The 23,486-nt window shown below is 31.6% G+C and overlaps 1 protein-coding gene across 1 annotated transcript; it reads right to left on the reverse strand.

The window, feature by feature from the left end:
• Positions 1–22,110: 22,110 nt before the first annotated feature.
• Positions 22,111–23,130, reverse strand: LOC132729781 (plasminogen-like; the record flags this gene model as incomplete). Its single annotated transcript, XM_060715601.1, is given in 2 exon segments — positions 22,111–22,267; positions 22,945–23,130. Coding segments are annotated over 2 exon segments (254 nt in total), but the record flags the coding sequence as incomplete, so codon positions are not given.
• Between the last annotated feature and the right edge of the window lie 356 nt (positions 23,131–23,486).

Here is a 23,486-nt window from a genome sequence, read left to right on the forward strand (position 1 = left end):
ATTATCTTACATGAGTAATGAAACATAAGATATTTTCTTAAAGGGCTTTATTACTGAAGGTTATTTGTAAAGGGTATTATTTTTTTTACAATTTACTCATTACCGGTAGCAAGAGTTGTCTAGTTTTATCTTGTTTCGACCTAGCCTAACGATGTGAACCATAAAACAGACTGTTTTGTTTTACAGAACAGAAAATTCATCGGTAAAATTAGTACTCACCTACAGCAGCACGCCTCCAGATTCATGCTAATTTTCATGAACATTTTAAAAATGTATTTTATTGTATAATATTGTGAAATAATTAAATAGACGCAATTTACATATTATCAATGGCACTTACAACCGACGTAAATTACCAAAAAGTGGTCAAAATATGCCTAAATAGCCCTAACTGCGTTGGTAACGTAGTAAAAATTGTAGTTGTAAATACTGAAAAATCAGTCATTAATTGCACATAACATGTAAAATATTTCTTGAATCTTGAATCATTTAACTTTTCCTAAAACCTTAGTTCACATTTCTCAAGTTTGATATTATCGAAATAGTTTGAATTATCTAGAGGCATGCAGCTTTAAAACATATCAGCGATTTATTTAAAGTTTGTATTGCGAACTGTTTCTTTGGTGTGTTATGTGACATGTTATGACGTCATCATAAAAATCAATTCCTTGATTTCTTTTAATGACAAATGCTAGAGACAGTTAAAGAGACTGTACAATTTAATTTTTACTGTAGCACTTGAAATGACTGCTTTAAAGAACCATTCTTTAAAATTGGCAGTTCTGGAAAGACGGGAGGAGATCGGACATTAGAGGGGGAATGTTTACATATGCACCAGTTAGGAAAGAAGATGGTGGACAAAATAGCCGATTGAGAAAAAATTAAGTGTCTACTGCCCTTTAATGAAGATGAAATCTTGGAAATTTGTTTAAAAACAGATGATATCTTTCAGGTAAAGTTGGCTGTTTCTTCTTCACTTTGCTAGTTTTCACTTCAATCAACTTCTAATTGAGCATTGTCCGTGTACAAAAATGCATTTCGAGATTGGACTTCGAAAAAAACATCGCTCGTCCAAAACATACCTCTATGTATCTTTGACAAATCTAATTCGTTTGACAACTACTAGTATTGACCCAACATATTTCATTGTTGTACATAAATAGACAGCCGTCAGTTAACCGAAAACTGCTTGAGTATGATCCACCTCAAGCGTTGTTGACGTACTTTCAGGAGCTTCTTTAATTTAGAAGTTCCAGAGTTGATGCTACAGAGTATGAAAGTACTGAATCTAGTATGAGCTGAAGTCACCTGACGTTCCACTCTTTTGCTGGCCTTCATCCTCATAATCTGCTTCTATGAAAACGGTAATTGATATGTTAAGCTTGTATATGAGTTATTCGAGTTTAGCAATTAGTTTCAAGTTTAGATGTTATTTAATCTAAATCTGATCTTTTTTAAATAAATAATTTCAAAAGTTTATTACGCTAGTCTTACCTAAGACATTTAAAGGATAACATGCATGTGTGCAATACGCAATGTAAGTTATTAAACCTGTGTGCGTCAAACAGGTTTCAGTTACTAAATGCTTATACCTGAAAAAATCTCAATCACTGTAGTTTGTGTATTTATGTTTATCACCAGTACTGTTGTACTCAACAACAACAAAAAATACGACAAAGGGATATGACCTTGATCTTACATTAGATTTCTTATAAATGCGTGACATATCAACATAGTTAGTTACTGATGTCAAAACCGTGAAGAAATATAGGGTATTAAATCGTATTTAATACCATGTATCAAAGGATTATTGGAAACTTGAAATCAGATCATTTGTTATAAAAATCGTTTATTGGCATGCGATCAATCACTGGTATTTACATAAGATATAATGTAGTACTAAGCGACTCTCATAAATGGAAAATAAATGGATAATATTGCCGGAACTTTTACAAAAATGATCTACTTATCTGCCAGATCAATCAATCTATTTTTCTTAAAAGCAAGTTATGGAATAGTTAGACAAAATGAGGCGTCGATAGATATATTGTATACACAGCCGTCGGCCAATATAGTATAATTTCTTTTGACATAATTGTATTAGAGAAGGCATCTGAAATAGTCTAATGATAGTGCTTATTTTAGAAAGGTAATTTCAACATTTTCTAATTCGTCGTCAAGCGACAATATGTGAATCCTGGGTCGTGAGTATTCTTATCAAGCAAAACGTCATCTGATTATACTCTCACCAACAGCAGACTCATTACAACGAAATCATTCCGATGTCATAATTATATTTGAGTCAGTCAATTATTAGAATAGAGTTCAGTAAGTCATTTGAATTTGCATACAGACTCTCCAGAATGTAAATCATGTAAATATATACATGTATTTAACTTTTATGCAATTTGTAGACAGGTCTTAAAATCAAATGATGTTGTTACTGCAACAACAGTCAATGTTAGAAAACATATACAGTCAAAAAGACGTTCATTACAGATATGTTCAAGTTGAAATTACGAAAACGGAAAACATTTTTACATTTTTCTCGTATGAAGCAAGGTCATCTTTTCTGCGAATTAAGACGCTTTGTGAACACATCATAATATTAAACGAGAATATGACACAGTTTTTGCAAGCTGGTCGTTTAACATGCAGAAGTCAGCAAGGAAGAGCTTGAATTGGATGTACAAAAATAAAAATTTCGTAATCTAAGTCCATTACAAATATAGTTCATTAAGTCATTCCAGGTGTGTTATCCAGTTTACATGTATAAGCCAGTAATTACATTGATGGATAACATCAACAGAACTAGCAATTTAAATCTTAGTTATAATAAATAAGGATTAATAAATATTTTATCTTTTTTAATACTCATTTTGTAAGCTATAACTATGTATGAACATATATCATTTGTTTATTATTTCTTGTAAACAATCATTTCATTTCTATGTTATTTCACAACTATATTAAGAATAACAAATCACATGATAAAGTTTCTCTGAAATGTCCCTAACATCTGATGGAGAACTTCTTGAAGGGATCGTAATTGACACGAGGCGTCATAAGATGTCTATGGAAACGGTCATTAGTCAATATAAAGCTAATCATTTTGACATTTATGTACTAGGGAATGTCAATGTAACATTTAACATGTAACATTCAACCCTGGCGCTAATACTTAACAGCCGTATGAAGCGTCAGGAGTAGGTCCTTTTATACAACTATGAAACCGTTAGATATATAAATATGACACTCACATTTTGTAAGTTATAACTGTATGAAAACATATTTATGTCATTGTGTTTATTATTTCTGGCAAACAATCATTTTATTTTTATGTAATTCACAACTGTATTAAAGAGACTCTACTAAAGTTTAAAATCCTAAAACATAAAAAGTGAATTTCTTACATAAATGAGCTGGGGCATTAGGGCAAATATATGCAAAGATAGTTAAGAAATATATTTTGAAATAAATTGAAAATCGTATTTTTATGCTTTTCTTAGCCCGATTTGAGTAAAAAACGTTTAAAAGCTTTTTATTTTGGGTTATTTTTATACATTTTTAATAATTATTTTGGAAAACCTAAGTGCGCAAATGATCTGAAATTTTGCACAAAGATTAGTGGTCTAAACCTACGGCAAATAGTACGTTTATCTGGAAAAAATATTTTCAGTCCCATCATGTAAAAAAACCTCAGTGGATAACAAATCATGATAAAGTTTCTCTGAAATGTCCCTAACATCTGACGGAGAACGTCTTGAAGGGATCGTAATTGACACGAGGCGTCATAAGATGTCTCATGGAAACGGTCATTAGTCAATATAAAGCTAATCCTTTTGACATTTATGTACTAGGGAATGTCAATGTAACATTTAATATGTAACATTCAGCCTTGGTGCTAATAGTTAACATTAACAGTCGTATTAAGTCCTTGTATACAACTATGAAACCGCTAGATATATAAATATGAGACTCACATATTTTGATTTGAAATAACATTTTAAAAGCAATGTAAAGAAGAAATAGCAAAATAATAGTATCATATGCATATTATTTAATGAAAATAACTATATTATCATATTGACTTTGATTCATGTAGCATATAGATGATTATCGTGTGTATTTACTCACATATACATATATGAGGCCATTGAATTTATCTAAACGGAGACAGAGTATTTATTGTTTGAGGTTGTTGTTTAAAAGGATAGTTTTAAGTCCAGAAGGGTGAGCGTACATTGAACTCCATCATGTGATCCTTCGTAATTTATTTGTGAAGACTTGTTAAACAGCGGTGTAATGTCAAAAATGACAAACAACTCTAATGGTTTAAGGAAACATTGCTTCAAATCACCATTAGGAAATGTTTCACAGCATTACCGTGAGTGCGTATCAAATAGAAACAGCTGTCATTAAATATTGACAAAAATAGCTTTTTCCGGAAAACATCAATTTGAAGACCGAGTAACTTGACAAGTGAAAAATTACGAACATTCTTTTGAATCTGTATCAAATACAAATTGAATTATGCTGTTAGATGAACCTATGTGCCGCATACTGACACATGCCGCTTGATTATTGTCGAGAGGTCGGTGAAATATTCCAGGAGCTTTGTCATAAAACAGGGACACCTAGTCAAAGAGCACGTCAAAATTGATCAGAGTATATTTAAATCAAGTAATGTTTTAAAGTAACAAGTTTTTTTTGCAAATTAAAAGTGATGATCAATATTGTGATGAACATTGAATACTTGACTTAGATTTTCTTATTTCTATAAAGACTATTTACTGACTTATTTGTTCATGTGAAAGGAGTATAAAGAATGCAGAGTGAATCTCAAACAGTATGATTTTAAGACATCACGTATTATTTGCATGTGCTCATTGAAATACTGAAGAAAGAAAAAAAGCAGGAGCATTATCTTAAAAACCTTAAAACTGGCATAAAAAAACATTATAAATTTCCTTCACTTATAAGATTTCAATTTTATTTCCTTTCAGGTAGTTAAACATGCAATTATCGTTACGCAATGTTTTGTGCCACAATTGTCAATTCTGACGTTTCAGGTTTTCTCCGTAATAAAATTTCTCCGTAAATAATAGTTGCTATTATGATAATCGTAATTGTGAACCTGTTAATACGTACTTACATTTGGTTTCATTATAGGTGTAACATGCTCATGATATGTGACCTTGCTCTGCCACAAATACCGCAATATCTTAATATATAAAATGAACCAGACTCGTGGCCTTGATGTTTTGATGTTGGTTGTTTACAACACTCATTATAATTGAAACTTTTTTTTTTATAAAGAAGCACATAAAGCTCTCTGATATTACCGTTATTATCGTCATTGAAATGAGATGAAATATAAATACAACACGCAATTAGAACCACTATGTATTCATCTTACAATCATTTATAATACTTTACAAGTTATGAGCTAAATAGTCAGTATTCGTCATTATATTACAAGGACACTAAGTTAAACGTTTAGTTTTTACCTTTATATCCTTATTTATGAAATATTTATAAAATACGTTTTTTCGATATATACAAGCCATACAATATTGAATCAACCTATAAATGTATTAAAAATGGATTAAAACTCCTTGAACAAAAAATTTACCGTCTGTAGAACAATTGGTTATCAAATATAATGGTATGATTTGTTATATAAACAGATAAAATCAAACTTCTTCTCATGTTCAAATGAGTTGGTCAGTATTATATTACGTGAAAGATCGTTTTATGACAGCATTTTTAATTTTGGTTTTTGAAAATCACTCTCGCAAGATGTATTGCTAAGATATATTAACCGATTGTGTAGACGAAAAGGTAAATGCATCACGTGATGGCACGTACAACAAAATTGTAACTTTGTTTCGTACAAAACATCGGCTCTTGTTAAGGTATCATTAAAAGTTTGTTTTGTTTATTCAATAAATCCTTTCTATACATTGTAAAGTACGCTGGAAAATGAATTTGAAAGATAGCATTAAATGCGATATTAATGTACAAACTGCTGTTGTTTAATAGAAAATTTTTGCTCTTGTTTTGTTAAAGTATCTTGAAAGGTTTTATTATCGAATAAATCATTTGTCAACATTGTTAAAAATACATTGTCAAATACACTGGAAAATAATTTTGATACTAAATTATTAAAGATAGAATTTAATGTGACATAAAAGATATATAATTGACAACTCTCAAGACTTTTTAATCAAATTTACACCCTCGGATTTTGAAAATGACTCGTTTAGCTGAAACTCTGAAACCTCTCCAGTGATTTCATCGTCAAAAGGCAACTATTAAGTAGAGCGGTAGCCTTAAAGCTAGTACATTATGTGGGCTTATTGATTTGAGCCCTATTTGTGTCACGACTTTGACGTAACATGGCACAAATACTGGTTAGATCAACGAAACGATCTCGAGAGTTGTTCAAATATATTAAAAGTTTTATCGAGTTTCAATATTAAAATTTAGTGTTTACATAGACAATCGCACTCTTGTTTTCATCCTCAGGGATAAGTTGTTCGCTTGCTACAAGTGTTTTAAAAGTAAATATTAATAACGTTTAACTTCACTTTAGTTTTATTTTATACTGGGCGCTGGCTTTGCGATATGTCCCAGACTACCGGCCTCTGTTACGTCGCTGGTCGTAGAGCCTGCAACGGAGGACTTAGTTCGCCTGCAACGTCGCTGATCGTAGAGCCACAACGGAGGTCTTCTCATGCCGTCTTTCGTCGTAGATCTTCTCTAGGACCCAGTTCTTCGATCTTGAACGCGGTAGACAATAGGAGGAAAGGCACCTCTTCCGGGAGCAGCAGCTCTTTGTAGGGCCACACCCTTCGCCGTTGGTTAGGTCACACCAGCTAAGTGACCTAACTAGGTCACCAATCTGGTGTGTGACCTATGCCCTCCGAGCGACGTGCACGCCGCGAAGGGAATTCGGAGGATTTCCAAACAATAATTTTTGTATAAGATATATAGCTTTATACAAATGTAAATAAAAAAGTATATAAAATAAACGTTTCCATACAGAATACTATTTTGTAAATTCTCATAGTTTCTTTGTCCAGATAGTGTGCTATATTTGAATTTGGTACGTCACTTAATATGTCTATTTTCGTTTCCACAAGGAAAGACTGCTTTTACCGAGTTGAGACAAAACATCTTTAAGGGGGTATTTTGTTTTGAATCTTTAAGGTTAACGTTCCTAACCAGTGCTATCCCACTTTTAAATATATGGAATTGCAAGGTTATTATAAAAAGGGAAATACTCACTTTTCCTTATTGTTTCACCATCCTTACAATATTAAAACCGTATTAAAGCTGTAAATCAGATGTTTATTTTGTACATCAACATTCAAGTTTTGCTGAAATAATAACAATACACAAGGAAGATATCACTTTCTGAAAACATCAATTCCTTTTATATAATTATCTTACATGAGTAATGAATCATAAGATATTACTTAAGTATTTTCTTAAAGGTCTTTATTACTAAAGGTTATTTGTAAAGGGTATTAAACATTTTATTACAATTTTCTCATTAACGGTAACAAGAGTTGTCTAGTTTTATCTACTTTCGACCTAGCCTAACGATGTGACCTATTTAACAGACATTTTCTTTACAGAACATGCTGTTTCTTCTTCACTTCTTCACTTTGCTAGTTTTCACTTCCATCAACTTCTAATTGAGCATTGTCCGTGTACAAAAATGCATTTCGAGATTGGATTTTGAAAAATACATCGCTCATCCAAAATATATCTCGATGTCTCTTTGACAAATCTAACAAGTTGGACTACTATTGACCCAACATATAGGAGCTGACATATTTCATTTTCGTATATTAATAGACAGCAGTCAGTTAACCGAAAACTGCTCGAGTATGATCTACTCAAGCGTGGTTGACGTACTTTCAGTAATGTTCATCTACGAGCTTCTCAAGTTTAGAAGATCCCAAGTAAATGCTACAGAGTATGAAGATACTGAATCTAGTATGAGCTGTAATCACCTGTGACGTTCCACTCGTTTGCTGGCCTTCATTCTCATAATCTGCTTCTATGAAAACGATTATTGATATGTTAAGTTTGTATATGAGTGATTCAGTTTCAAGTTGAGATGTTATTTAATCTGAATCTGATCTGTTTTAAATAAATTATTTCAAATGTTTATTACGCTAGGCTTACTTAAGACATTTTAAGGAAAAACATGAATGTGTGCAATACGCAAATTGAGTTATTAAACCTTTGTGAGTCAAACAATTGCAAGTCTTCATTACTAAACATATTAAAATAAAGAATCGTGCTTATTGTGCGATAAGTTTAATATTGTCTAACAATTCTCTACAAAACGTGACATACAAAAATTTAATCATTGTAATCTGTGTATTTATGTTTATCACCAGTTGTACTCAACAAAAAATACGACAAAGGAATATGACCTTGATCTTACATTAGATTTCTTATACATTCGTGACATATCAACATGTATGGTTACTTACTGATGTAAAAACAGTGTAGAAATATAGGGCATTAAATCTTATTTAATACCATGTATCAAAGGATTATTGGAACTTGAAATCAGATCATGTGTTATAAACATTGTTTATTGTCATGCGATCAATCATTGGTATTTACATAAGGTATAATGTAGTACTAAGCGGCTCTCATAAATGGAAATGGAAAATAATATTGCCAGAGCTTTTTCAAAAATGATCTACTAATCTGCGAGATCTCTCAATCTACTTTTCTTTAAAGCAAATTAGGAAATAGTTAGACAAAATGAGGCGTCGATAGATGTATTGTATACACAGCCGTCGGCCAATATAGTATAATTTCTTTTGACATGTTTATATTAGAGAAGGCATCTGAAATAGTCTAATGATAGTGCTTATTTTAAAAAGGCGTGTTGGTTATTTCAACATTTTCTAATTCGTTGACAAGCGCCGGGTCGTTAGTATTCTTATCGAGCAACATGTGTTCTGATTTTACTCTCAACAACAGCAGACTCATTACAACGACGTCATTCCCATGTCATAATTATATTTGAGTCAGTAAATCATTAGAATTGAGTTCAGTAAGCCATTTGAATTTGCATACAGACTCTCCAGAATCTAAATATATACATGTATTTAACTTTAATGCAATTCGTAGACAGGTCTTAAATTCAAATGATGTTGTTACTGCAACAACGGTTAATGTTAGAAAACACATGCAGTCAATTTGACGTTCATTACAGATATGTTCTAGTTGAAATTACGAAAACGTAAAACATTTTTACATTTTTCTCGTATGTAGCAAGGTCATCTTTTCTGCGAATTAAGACGCTTTGTGAACACATCATAATATTAAACGAGAATATGACACCGTTTTTGCAAGCTGGTCGTGTAACATGCAGAAGTCAGCAAGAAATAGTTTGAATTGGATATACAAAAATGAAAATTTCGTAATCTAAGTCCATTCCAAATATAGTTCATTATGTCATTCCAGGTGTGTTATCCAGTTTACATGTATAATCCAGTAATTACATTGATGGATAACATCAACAGAACTAGCAATTTAAATCTTAGTTATAAAAAATAAGGATTAATAAATATTTTATCTTTTTAATACTCATTTTGTAAGTTATAACTGTATGAGAACATAATTATGTCATTGTGTTTACTATTTCTGGCAAACAATCATTTTGTTTTTATGTAATTTCACAACTGTATTAAAGAGACTCTACTAAAGTTTAAAAGACTAAAACATAAAAATTGAATTTCTTACATAAATATGCTGGGGCATTAGGGGAAATATATGCAAAGATAGTTAAAAATTATACATTGAAATAAATTGAAAATCGTATCTTTATGCTTTTCTCAGCCAGATTTGAGTGAAAAGCATTTAAAAGCTTTTCATTGTGGGTTATTTTTATACAATTTGAATAATTATTTTGGAAAACCGAAGTGCGCGAATGATCTGAAACTTTGCACAAAGATTAGTAGTGGTCTAAACCTACAGCAAATGATACGTTAATCTGGAAAAAATATTTTCAGTCCTATCATGTCAAAAAACCTCAGTGGAGTCCCTTTAAGAATAACAAATCATGATAAAGTTTCTCTGAAATGTCCTTAACATCTGACGGAGAACGTCTTGAAGGGATCGTAATTGACACGAGGCGTCATAAGATGTCTCATGGAAACGGTCATTAGTCAATATAAAGCTAATCCTTCTGACATTTATGTACTAGGGAATGTCAATGTAACATTTCACATGTAACATTCAACCCTGGCGCTAATACTTAACAGTCGTATGAAGCGTCAGGATTTAGTCCTTTTATACAACTATGAAACCGTTAGATATATAAATATGACACTCACATATTTTGATTTGAAATAACATTTTTAAGGTAATGTAAAGAAATAATGGCAAATCAATAGTATCAAATGCATATTATTTCATGATAAAAACTATATTATCACATGTAGCATATAGATGATTATCGCGTGTATTTACTCACATAATTATATAGATATGATCTAAACGAAGGCAGCGTATCCATTGTTTGGGGTTTCTTGTTTATTAAAAAGGATAGTTTTAAGTCCAGAAGGGTGAGCGTTCATTGATCGTTAAAATGACTTTTCCATTATGTGTTTCTCTGTAATTTATTTGTAAAGATTTGTTAAACAGCGGTGTCATGTCAAAATGACAAACAACGCTAATGGTTGTTCAAACCACCATTAGGAAACGTTTCACAGCATTACCGCGAGTGCGTATCAAATAGAAACAGCTGTCATTAAATATGGACAAAAATAGATTTTTGTTCGGAAAACATCAATTTGAAGACCGAGTAACTTGCCAAGTGAAAAATTACGCACACTCTTTCAAATTTGTATCAAATACAAATTGAATTATATCGAACATTTAGATAACAACCTTTGTGCCGCGTACTGACACAGCTTGATTATTGTCGAGAGGTCGGTGAAATATTCCAGGAGCTTTGTCATAAAACAGGGACACCTAGTTAAAGAGCACGTCAAAATTTGTCAAAGTATATTTAGGGCAAGTCATTTTTTATATAAACAAGCTTTTACATCCTTTGAACGTTGTCCTTGCCTTGTTGATCTTCATGCATGTTTTGTTCTTGCAAATTAAAAGTAATGATAAATATTGTGATGAACAAAATTTGAATTCTTTGTGCATCTTTATTTGACTTAGTCTTATTTTCCATACAAAATATATACTGACGTCTGTTTTCATGTGAAAGGAGTAAAAAGAATGCAGAGTAAAAATCTAAAAAAATATTATTATAAGACATCACTTATAATTTACGTGTGCTCATTGAAATGCTGAAGAAAGAAAAATCGGAAAAATATTTCAAAATTTTTAAAACAAGGCATTAAAACATTATATAAATAACACATGGGTTTGTGGGTAACAGTAAAAATATCATCCCGAGGAAAATACTGTTACCCGAGGCGTAGCCGAGGGTAACAGTATTTTTACGAGGGATGATATTTTTACTGTTACTCACAAACCCATGTGTTATTTATTTTATTACCCCGAACAAAAATACTGTGATGATCTGAAATTGTAAACTAAATCTAACTGTGACAAAAATAAACCTAGAGTAACAATAACTAATCTGTCCGTACCTTTTAAGTTTTAAGTGTACTTAAGGCCTACTTGAGCAGTTTTCTTTTTCTTTTATTCTTTAAGCAAGTGATGATATCTTCAAATCATAAACATACAATAAGCTAGGTTTTATTTAGAAAACAAAACACTAACCCATTTACACGGTTATGATCTGTGAAATCTGATCCTTCTGTTTCCAGAATATTCTTTGCATGGTTTTTGACAAAATAACGCTGCTATCCTATGTCTGTCCACCATATCTGTAACGTTTCACTGATTAAAATTGTAAAATAATCCTTTGTTGCATGCTTTAATCGTCTGCATGTTCCAGTTTGACACATTATTATTCATATTGCAATTACTTCCGTTGAAAACGGATGTCCACTTTTTGACTATTCAACAAAAAGATATTTTATACGCGAAAAGCACACCAGGTTACAAACAACTAAATTTTATGAGTGTCAGTTACTCCAGAGAAGAAATTGATGTCCTGTCGGGGTTTAACGTTGAAAATAAGAATGAGTCGAGAAAAAAATGGCGGCCATTTTATTTCATTTTATTTAGAAAATAGACCACGTGACCAGATTTTATACTGTTAAAAAATACTGTTACCTATGTAACAGTACAAAATTCTTAGTCACGTGGTACACTTGCATTAACAGTAAAAATAACTCCCAGAGGCCTATGGGAAATTAGCGTTACGAAAAAAGTGAGGGGTAATAATATAAGATTCCTTCACTTATTCGATTTCATTTCCTTTCTGGTAGTTAAACATGTCATAATAGTTTAGTATTTTTTGTGCCACAATTGTCAATTTTGCTGTTTCAGGTTTGAAATTTCTTTGTTAATACTAGTTGCTATGATGATAATCGTAATTGTGAACCTGTTACTCTACAATGAAATAATAATTACTATTAGATAATACGTACAGTACTTACATTTGGTTTCATTATAGGTGTAACAAAGCGTGCAACTCATGTGACCTTGCTGTGCCACAAATAACGCGATATCTTAATATATAAAATTAACCAGACTCGTGGCCTTGATGTTTGGATGTTGGTTGTTTACAACACTCATTAAAGTTGAAACTTTTTTTTTATAAAGAAGCACATAAAGCTCTCTGATATTACCGTGATGATCGTCATTGAAATGAGATGAAATATGAATACAACACGAAATTAGAAACACTATGTATTCATCTTACAATCATTTATAATACTTTACAAGTAATGAGCTAAATAGTCAGTATTCGTCATTATATTACAAGGACACTAAGTTAAACGTTTAGTTTTTACCTTTATATCCTTATTTATGAAATATTTATAAAAAATTAATACGTTTTTTTTTTCGATATATAAAAGCCATACAATATTGAATCAACCTATAAATGTATTAAAAATGGATTAAAACTCCTTGAACAAAAAATTTACCGTCTGTAGAACAATTGGTTATCAAATATAATGGTATGATTTGTTATATAAACAGATAAAATCAAACTTCTTCTCATGTTCAAATGAGTTGGTCAGTATTATATTACGTGAAAGATCGTTTTATGACAGCTTTTTTAATTTTGGTGATTGGCAATCACTCCCGCAAGATGTATTGCTAAGATATATTAACCGATTGTGTAGACGGAAAGGTAACTGCATCACGTGATGGCACGTACAACAAAATTGTAACTTTGTTTCGTACAAAACATCGGCTCTTGTTAAAGTATCATTAAAAGTTTGTTTTGTTTATTCAATAAATCCTTTCTATACATTGTAAAGTACGCTGGAAAATGAATTTGAAAGATAGCATTAAATGCGATATTAATATACAATCTGCTGTTTTGAAAATTTGTTTAATAGAATTTTTTTTCTCTTGTTTTGTTAAAGTATCTTGAAAGGTTTTATTATCAAATAAATCATTTGTCAACATTGTTAAAAATACATTGTCAAATACACTGGAAAATAATTTTGATACTAAATTATCAAAGATAGAATTTAATGTGACATTTTAATGTAAACTTTTCAAATGATTTCATCGTCAAAAGGCAACTATTAAGAAGAGCGGTAGCCTTAAAGCTAGTACATTATGTGGGCTTATTGATTTGAGCCCTATTTGTGTCACGCCTTTGACGTAACATGGCACAAATACTGGTTAGATCAACGAAACGATCTCGAGAGTTGTTCAAATATATTAAAAGTTTTATCGAGTTTCAATATTAAAATTTAGTGTTTACATAGACAATCGCACTCTTGTTTTCATTCTCAGGGATAAGTTGTTCGCTTGCTACAAGTGTTTTAAAAGTAAATATTAATAACGTTTAACTTCACTTTAGTTTTATTTTATACTGGGCGCTGGCTTTGCCATATGTCCCAGACTATCGGCCTCTGTTACGTCGCTGGTCGTAGAGCCTGCAACGGAGGACTTAGTTCGCCTGTAACGTCGCTGATCGTAGAGCCAAAAAGGAGGTCTTCTCATGTCGTCTTTCGTCGTAGATCTTCTCTAGGACCCAGTTCTTCGATCTTGAACGCGGTAGACAATAGGAGGAAAGGCACCTCTTCCGGGAGCAGCAGCTGTTTGTAGGGCCACACCCTTCGCCGTTGGTTAGATCACACCAGCTAAGTGACCTAACTAGGTCACCAATCTGGTGTGTGACCTATGTCCTCCGAGCGACGTGCACGCCGCGAAGGGAATTCGGAGGATTTCCAAACAATAATTTTTGTATAAGATATATAGCTTAATACAAATGTAAATAAAAAAGTATATAAAATAAACGTTTCCATACTGACTACTATTTTGTAAATTATCATAGTTTCTTTGTCCAGATGGTGTGCTTTATTTGAATTTGGTACGTCACTTAATATGTCTATTTTCGTTTCCACAAGGAAACACTGCTTTTACCGAGTTGTGACAAAACATCTTTAAGGGGGTATTTGGTTTTGAATCTTTAAGGTTAACGTTCCTAACCAGTGCTATCCCACTTTTAAATATATGGAATTGCAAGGTTATTATAAAAAGGGAAATACTCACTTTTCCTTATTGTTTCACCATCCTTACAATATTAAAACCGTATTAAAGCTGTAAATCAGATGTTTATTTTGTACATCAACATTCAAGTTTTGCTGAAATAATAACAATACACAAGGAAGATATCACTTTCTGAAAACATCAATTCCTTTTATATAATTATCTTAAATGAGTAATGAATCATAAGATATTACTTAAGTATTTTCTTAAAGGTCTTTATTACTAAAGGTTATTTGTAAAGGGTATGAAACATTTTATTACAATTTTCTCATTAGCTGTAACAAGAGTTGTCTAGTTTTATCTACTTTCGACCTAGCCTAACGATGTGACCTATTTAACTGACATTTTCTTTACAGAACATGCTGTTTCTTCTTCACTTCTTCACTTTGCTAGTTTTCACTTCCATCAATTTCTAATTGAGCATTGTCCGTGTACAAAAATGCATTTCGAGATTGGATTTTGAAAAATACTCATCCAAAATATATCTCGATGTCTCTTTGACAAATCTAACAAGTTGGACTACTATTGACCCAACATATAGGAGCTGACATATTTCATTTTCGTATATTATTTTATTTATCATTTTATTACATGGAAACTAAGATAAACGTTTAGTTTTTTACCTTTATATCCTTATTTATGAAATATTTATAAAATACGTTTTTTTCTATATATACAAGCCATACACTATTGAATCAACCTATAAATTTATTAACAATAGATTAAAACTTCTTGAACAAAAATGTTACCGTCTGTAGAACAATTGGTTATCAAATATAATGATACTTTAACAAGAGCCGATATTTTCTATGAAACAAAGTTACAATTGTGTTGTACGTGCCATAACGTCATGTAGTTAACTTTCCGTCTACACAATCGGTTAATATATCTTAGCAATACATCTTGCCGGGAGTCATTTCCAATCACCAAAATTAAAAATGCTATCATAAAACGATCTTTAACGTTATATTACACTGACCAACTCATTTGAACATGAGAAGAAGTTTGATTTATCTGTTTATATAACAAATCATACTATTAAACGTTTGTTTTGTTTATCCAGTAATTCCTTTATATACATTGTTAAGTACGCTGTAAAATGAATTTGAAAGATAGCAATAATTGCGATATTAATGTACAAAATGCTGTTTTGAAAATTTGTTTAATAGAATATGTTTGCTCTTGTTTTGTTAAAGTATCTTGAAAGATTTTATTTATCGAATAAATCATTTGTCAACATTGTTAAAAATACATTGTCAAATACACTGGAAAATGATTTTGATACTAAATTATCAAATATAGAATTAAATGTGACATAAGAGATATATAATTGACAACTCTTAAGACTTTTTAATCAAATTTACACCCTCGGTTTTTGAAAATGACTCGATTAGCTGAAACTCTGAAATTTCCAATGATTTCATCGTCAAAAGGCAACTATCAAGTAGAGCGGACGCCTAATAGCTAAGACATTAATTGGGCTTATTGATTTTAAAAACATGATACTTTCCCAGTTTTACCAAAACAATTCTTACTTTGAATGTGCATTGTGTTGAAAAATTTTCAATGTTGTTATGATTGATGTTAAAGAAATTGTTTTTTTTTCCTATTTTTGTTTAGAGTCTTTAGGGCTCCTTGCCGCTGGTTCTTGTTGCTGGGCCATTTGGCGATTACGTTCATTGAATGCCGCCTTTCCTTGTTGATCTTGTTTATCATATTCTAACTTGAATGCTTATATGGGAAAAGAGGATATCTGAAAACCTAATTTATTTGATCAATTCTGAACCATCCAGGTAATATTTATTTTTTAAAAACAAGAACTTTTCGATTAAAGTTAATCATAAAGCATTATGGTAAACATTCTAGAAAAGGCAGATCCCTCAGAAGCAATGAAAACACCACAAATGATACCATATTTGCAGAATCGTATTTATTATGTCTGTTCATGAGAAATGAGGGTAAGGTCGATAGTTTTCATGCCCCATTGCAACGGCTCAAGTGGTATTAATTCATCATCACTAAATATACTGGAGTCAATGATGCCAGGAAAACAAGGAAAACACACTGTGATAAAATACGAGACAACTTTAACACATCTGCTGATGTGAGTAAAAAAGGGGAGATCGCTAGGAACAATGAGAACAAGAAAGCGCTTGTTAAGTGCAAACTCGGATTAAATGAGGCCGTCTAGGGGATACAATAATAAAATGCTACAGCTCCCATGCCTCCATGAAAATCGGTTGACAATTCAAAGCTGAACAAATTGAAATGACAAAAAGTTTGTTTTAAGGTAGCTCGCTACTTTCCGACCGAAATATGACAACATCTCAGATCTTGATGATTTTTTGTATGCAAACGTATTAATATGTGAGCTTTACTTCTGCAGTATTATTTTATAAATAAACAGCGTTACTATGACGTCAAAGCGCCCTCTATCGGTGGCGGCAAAATTGCGTCTTTTTTATCAATAAACCGGTCTGTTCTTATCAATTTTCATCCGATTTATTTAATTTTAATTTTATAATGTTCAGTAAATGAATGTCTTTGTAATGATGTCTTTCTTTAACATTTACTCAATAGTCTGTGATTTTACGTCATTTTTCTCTACGTTCTGACGTCCATATTTGATGCAAAATATCGCGCGATATCGCAATAAAGATTGTGTAATAAAAAAAATCAACACGGTGAATTTTGCTATAATTTTCCGAGCGTGTAGTGAGATAGTGAAGGAAAATATTTATGCAATAAAAATATAGGGTCAACGCGTAAGATATTTTGCTATTACTGTTTTAAAATAAAATAAAAGGTGAGTGAAACGTAATGATTTTGGTGACGTTAATAGATGTTGGAGTTCAAATAACAATTTTCTTACGTCAGACATTACGTAAGTATAACCAACACAGGGACTTGATGAAATGTATATTTTTTAAATTGTTGATTATTTTCTCATTGAAAGCATGTGTTAGATGGGCACATTTACAATGTTTAATCCGACAATCCCTTTTTAAATACTTTCCTAATTTGCAGGACACTGTCTCATACATCTTTTAATTCTAATTTTATAATGTGATGTTGTTAAAGTGTTATATTATTATATGAATTAACTAGTTTCAGCGCAAAAAATAAGATTCACATATTGCTGTATGAATGAAGTAAGAATATTAGTTTGCTTATCTTATACCCGTAGAATATTTATTTTACGTTACATCCAGCTTTTGAACACTTTCATAAAATCACATAAAGGCAGACGAGCCTCGGTGTCAAACCACATCGTAAAAATACAATTAAAATAGATATGCATACAAATGTGCCGAAATAAGTGATAAATAAAATTCAAATATGTTAAAGGGACTCCACTGAGGTTTTTTGACATGATGGAACTGAAAATATTTTTTCCAGATAAATGTACCATTTGATGTAGGGTTAGACCATTAATCTTTGTGCAAAATTTCAGAGCATTCGCGCACTTCGTTTTTCCAGAATAATTATTCAAAATGAAAAGCGTTTAAACGCTTTTCACCCAAACCGGGCTAACAAAAGCATAAAAATACGATTTTCAATTTATTTCAAAGAATATTTCTTAACTATCTTCGCATATATTTCTGTTTAAAGTGCCCCAGGTCATTTATGTAAGAAATTCAAATGTTATGTGTTTGGCTTTTCAACCTCAGTGGAGTCCCTTTAAGAATATTTAAAAACAAACTGTACAAGAAACAAAAACCTTTATTTTATTTTTATTTTTGCTTACCATTTTTAAGTCTGTGCAATACATAGATTATATAATTATAATCTAATTAAAATGTCATGATAATTAGAAAATGAGCACTTATGTGACAAACGGAAGCAAAATCATACTGAATAAAAAATATATAAGCATATTCGCAACTGCAGACTCGAATGTGAAACACCCAATATAACCATTACTCAACTCGGATTCATTACCGCTTTTCATAACAGTATAACATAGCGGGCTCAAAGTATTATTTATTTCTAAAGAGCTCACTACATTTTACCTCTGTAGGGCAACCACTCTAGGCAACAAAGGGCATTTCTCTGTAAAGGTTATACTGTATATTTTAATTAAATACAAAATATAATTATTAAATAACTTGTGCAACATTTGTTACCACTGAATACGAATAATGTATTATGTTGACGTTATCTTGTTCATTTTTTAATACAATACAGTTTGCTTTAAAGCAAAAATAAAAAAAACAAGAAAAAAATAAACAACCTCAAAACACACACCAAAACACGTGTTCATGATGTAAACAATAAAGTGAACTTCTCCCTTATTAAGGGAGATCATAATCAGGTATTTAACTTTGAATATTCTTCTGTGTTGCCACGTTGTAATCGGTAAAGAGGTCTTACGCAGAATTCGGAAGGCATGGATTCGAGACACGACTGCGTATTGTGCTGCGTATTATCCTTTAGAATTGTTTACTGTGAATGAAATGTTTCAAGGTCCACCTCGGACTCCTGTCATTCATTTCCAAAGAGAAGTTGATACTGTGAGAAACACTGGTTTCGTTAAATTTCCTCCGCTATAATTGAAATACTGTTGAAAGCGGCGTTAAACCCAATATTAAAAAAAATAAGAAGATATAAAACATAAAATGCATAGTTCATTATTTTGATAGGCTCTACATAAGCACTGCATTATGTGCAGACAAACGAGCTTCTCCCCACAACCATAATCACACAAATTAAGAATCCTACATAATCGCCTTCAGTACAAGGGAATCTGTATTTAATATGCAAAATTCTCCGCTTCTGAACATACAAAATAAATCAATGGATCTTTTCGCCTCTAATCGAGAAATGATCGCGGCTTCAGGTCGCCTCAAAGATGCGCTAGTAAACGCATACCGCGAGTCAGCTAGTTTTAAAATAAATAAGAATATCTGTAATTATATGTGAAATACGTGAGAAATTAAAGCCATAGCATGAGAGCGTGATTCCTGCTTTAAATCTGAGTCCCACGCTTAGTGCAGGATATTTAGCTGCGAGAGAAAATAGAATAACTGATGGCTGTCAATAAATAAATTTTTATACGTGTAGAAATTTTTGAATTAAATGTCTGCTAGATTTATAATATAATTAAGACTACCAGTGAATCATGACTTACGTACAAATCGTTGCTACTTCCAGTTGATCATATATTTTTGAAACGTAAATTGGATTCATTTCCTACCAGAGACATAGATGTTATCTATTTCTCTGTTCCTACTAACTGATATAAAAATATATACAATTCAAAATTGTTACATATGATAATATGGAAGTTTGTACCGGGATACACATTGCGAGCTGCACCAGCCTGTTCATTCTCTTTTTCTGACATTCTTTGCAAAATTTGTTTTTTATAATTTCCACTTAGGTGACCTTTTTAATTATATTTTTCAATGTTCTGAATTGTCTTTCAGTACTTGAGGTATTTATATCCATTCGTTGCAGTTTTTCAGAGATTGATACAACTTTTTGCAGACAGTTTTACCCTGAATTGTTGTACATGTATATATTTGAAGATATTCATCGGAATGCAGGCATCTCTGACAGGACTTTAAAAAAAACATTTTTACGGAACATGTCTAAATACTATTGTTGTTAATGGTTTTCACACATTTTTTATTTCCTGCCAGTATGATATTTATCGAAAAAGTCGTGAAAATTTCTTGAGAAAAATATTTGACGTCACCAAAATCATTACGTTTACTCACCTTTATTTTAATATTCAATAGTAATGGCAAAATATCTTACGCGTTGACCCTATATTTTTATTGCATAAAGATTTTCTTTAATGACTTCACTACATGCGTTAAAAAAATTATAGCAAAATTCACCGTGTTGATTTTTTATTATTTTCACAATCTTTATTGGATATCGCGCGATATTTGCATCAAATATGGACGTCAGAACGTGAGGGGAAAAACGTAGAATCGCAGAGTAATTAAAGCAAATGTTCAAGAAAGACATCGTTACAAAAACATACATTACTGAACACTATAAAATTAAAATGAAAGAAAATCGGATGAAAATTGATAAGAACAGACCGGTTTATTGATAAAAAAGACGCACTTTCGCCGTCACCGATAGAGGGCGCTTTGACGTCATAGTAACGCTGTTTATTTATAAAATAATACTGCAGAAGTAAAGCTTACATATCTACATGTCTGTATACCAAAAATCATCAAGATCTGAGATATTGTGAAATTTCGGTCGGAAAGTAGCGAGCTACCTTAAATAAAAACATTATATTCATATAGGATTCATATAGAACATATTCGTGCAGAAATAAAGCATTATTGAAATTCATTGTTTGTGTGATTTGATACTTGGACAGTCACTGTCGGATACATTTCTGGTCCTACATTGTAGAAATTATCTTAAATTCTCTTAATGTAACCCGAACTATCTAAATGTAACGGCTATTCTTTGCAAATGGTAATAAATCATGCCAATTTCAAAATTTATCTCTAAAACATTTTGTTCAAATGATTAAAAACAGATATGAAACAATATCATTTCAACAAATTTTGTAACAGTTAATAGTGCGATAAGAGAAATGCTAATTAGTTTAAAAAGCAACTTAATTTAAATTACATCATGGCCTAAAAATAGGAATTGTAAATCAAATTGGATCCAAACTTGAATTATCACAGACTCTTGATGAAATATTTAGATGAATCTACTTCTTACTATTTTATTTTAGGAAAGTATTTTTGGTACAAACACATTTCAACTTTCCTTACAACGAACCAGTAAATTTCTCTTAAATTTCGCATTAATTAAAGTAAATGAGTGCTAAATTCAAAACCATCAGTTCGAAGTTATATTCAGTTTTCTTAATCATATTGAAAGTTATAGTTCTAACGAGTTTAAAAAATATAAATGCTAAGCTTTGAAAACTCATTTTTAATCAAGGGTACATTTTGTAAATTAGTGACAGATTGTCAGTAGAGCAATGATGCAATGATTGTCTGTTGGAAGGTATTAACTATATGCAGGGCGTCCATTAGTGGAAGTATGAGAATCATTTACTGCTTAATTTTGGCTTGTAACTTCTAGAATATAACGCTTTTCCTTCTTTAACTTTATAATGTGACTTCAAATGTCAGACAATTTGCAATCTCTGACAACCAAAGTTTGAAACCTAATGAAAGTCATGCAAGCTCACTTACCACCAAATTTGTCAACTTGATTTTATGCCGATGTATATTACACAGCACTCTACAATTCTATTCATTTAAAAAAAACTTTTCTGTAAAAAATCTTACACTCTTCAAACATTCATTATTTATTTTTTATTTTTTGTGACGGGTGCAGCTGCTTGGTAATGTGAAACTGCAATAACCATTCCAACGAGATTTAGTGCTGGAAATCTACAGCACAAAAAATAATGGTCGCAAGACTTACTACACAAACAAATAGGTTGCAGTTCAAGAAAATGTGACTAGTAAGTATACTGTTTCTTTTTATTTTGGAAGTTGATATATACATCTTTAGTCCAATTCTGATTTTGCCAAAATGAAAACCAAAGAAAAAAAGTGTCAGCACTCAAGAATTCCACACTTCTCCCATCTTTCATTTGGATCCATCGTATAGCACCAAAGGAATCCTAAAATATTAAGATAGATAGCTGTCTGAATAAAGATTTGTTCTGTTCTATTCTAATTTGATATGATATAAATACTGTGTAACAGGTAAATACAAACATTTGCTATACAAAGTTACTAGCTAGGTTATTATTTTTTCAAATTCTTGTTTGCTTGTGTACCTTGAAGGACCAAACCCCTTCCGTCTAATGGATAAAAATAATACGCAAATTAGTTTGTATCAAAAGTAGTGGTTAAAAAATCTGGAAACAAAGTGATCCCTCTGAAGCATTAATCACAACAAAATTACATAAGAATTGCAGACTCGGTTTGATTGAGTCTGTACGTGAGGGATAATGAATAAGTGCAACATCCCTCACGCCCCTAGCACCGGCTTGAGCGGTACTCAATTCTCAATACTTAATAGTGCTCCCAAGATCACGCAGCAACACAGGACCATTTGCACTTAACACAGCAGCTTGACACCGAATAAAAAGAGAAGAACTTTAAGAAATGATAAAATTTTAACTTGAAAGATTGCTTGAAGCAAACAAGTTGATACTAACGAAAATTCAGTGTTCCATAGGGACACCTTCCTGCACCAATATAGCTGGGAAGTTACAAAATGACCTATATAACCCAACACGAATTATAATCATTACAGCATTATTATACATAACAGACAAAAGTAAGTACATACCGGATTCAGTAGGATCCCTGCAATAATTCTGGGCACCCGTCACAGATTGATCTTGTTGAAACTTCTCACCATCTGTCGCTTTATGTTTATGAGGGGTTTGTGAATCCCATCTCTGGCATTCACGACCTGTCTGTGTACGGTGCCATGTACCGGTGTAGCATCCGGTACAATTGGTTTTGAAGCAGTCTGTAAACATTTTTAAAAAATAAAGTATCAATAGGCAAAAACTGTACAAACTGATTGTTTTGGAAGATGTTTTCAATGTTTTGTTACATCTTTTCGAATAAAATTTTAACATTTTGCTATTTGTCGCTACCAAATGACAAAATAAATAATGAATTTCAAATTGGTTTAATATAGACCTAGACATTTTTTAGAAATTGGTATGCTTTTAAGAAATTCAGGATTCATATACAAATATATTCTATACCATCATACTATAGTCGAACTCCTAATTTCATTAATGTTGTAGTATTTGAAACTTTATACTTCCATGATCATGAGAATAACAAATACCTGTAGTTATAAAATATTCAATGTTT

This window comes from Ruditapes philippinarum, unplaced genomic scaffold (assembly GCF_026571515.1).
Source record: "Ruditapes philippinarum isolate M1 unplaced genomic scaffold, ASM2657151v2 ctg2523_1_1_1_1, whole genome shotgun sequence".
Classification (NCBI taxonomy): domain Eukaryota; kingdom Metazoa; phylum Mollusca; class Bivalvia; order Venerida; family Veneridae; genus Ruditapes; species Ruditapes philippinarum.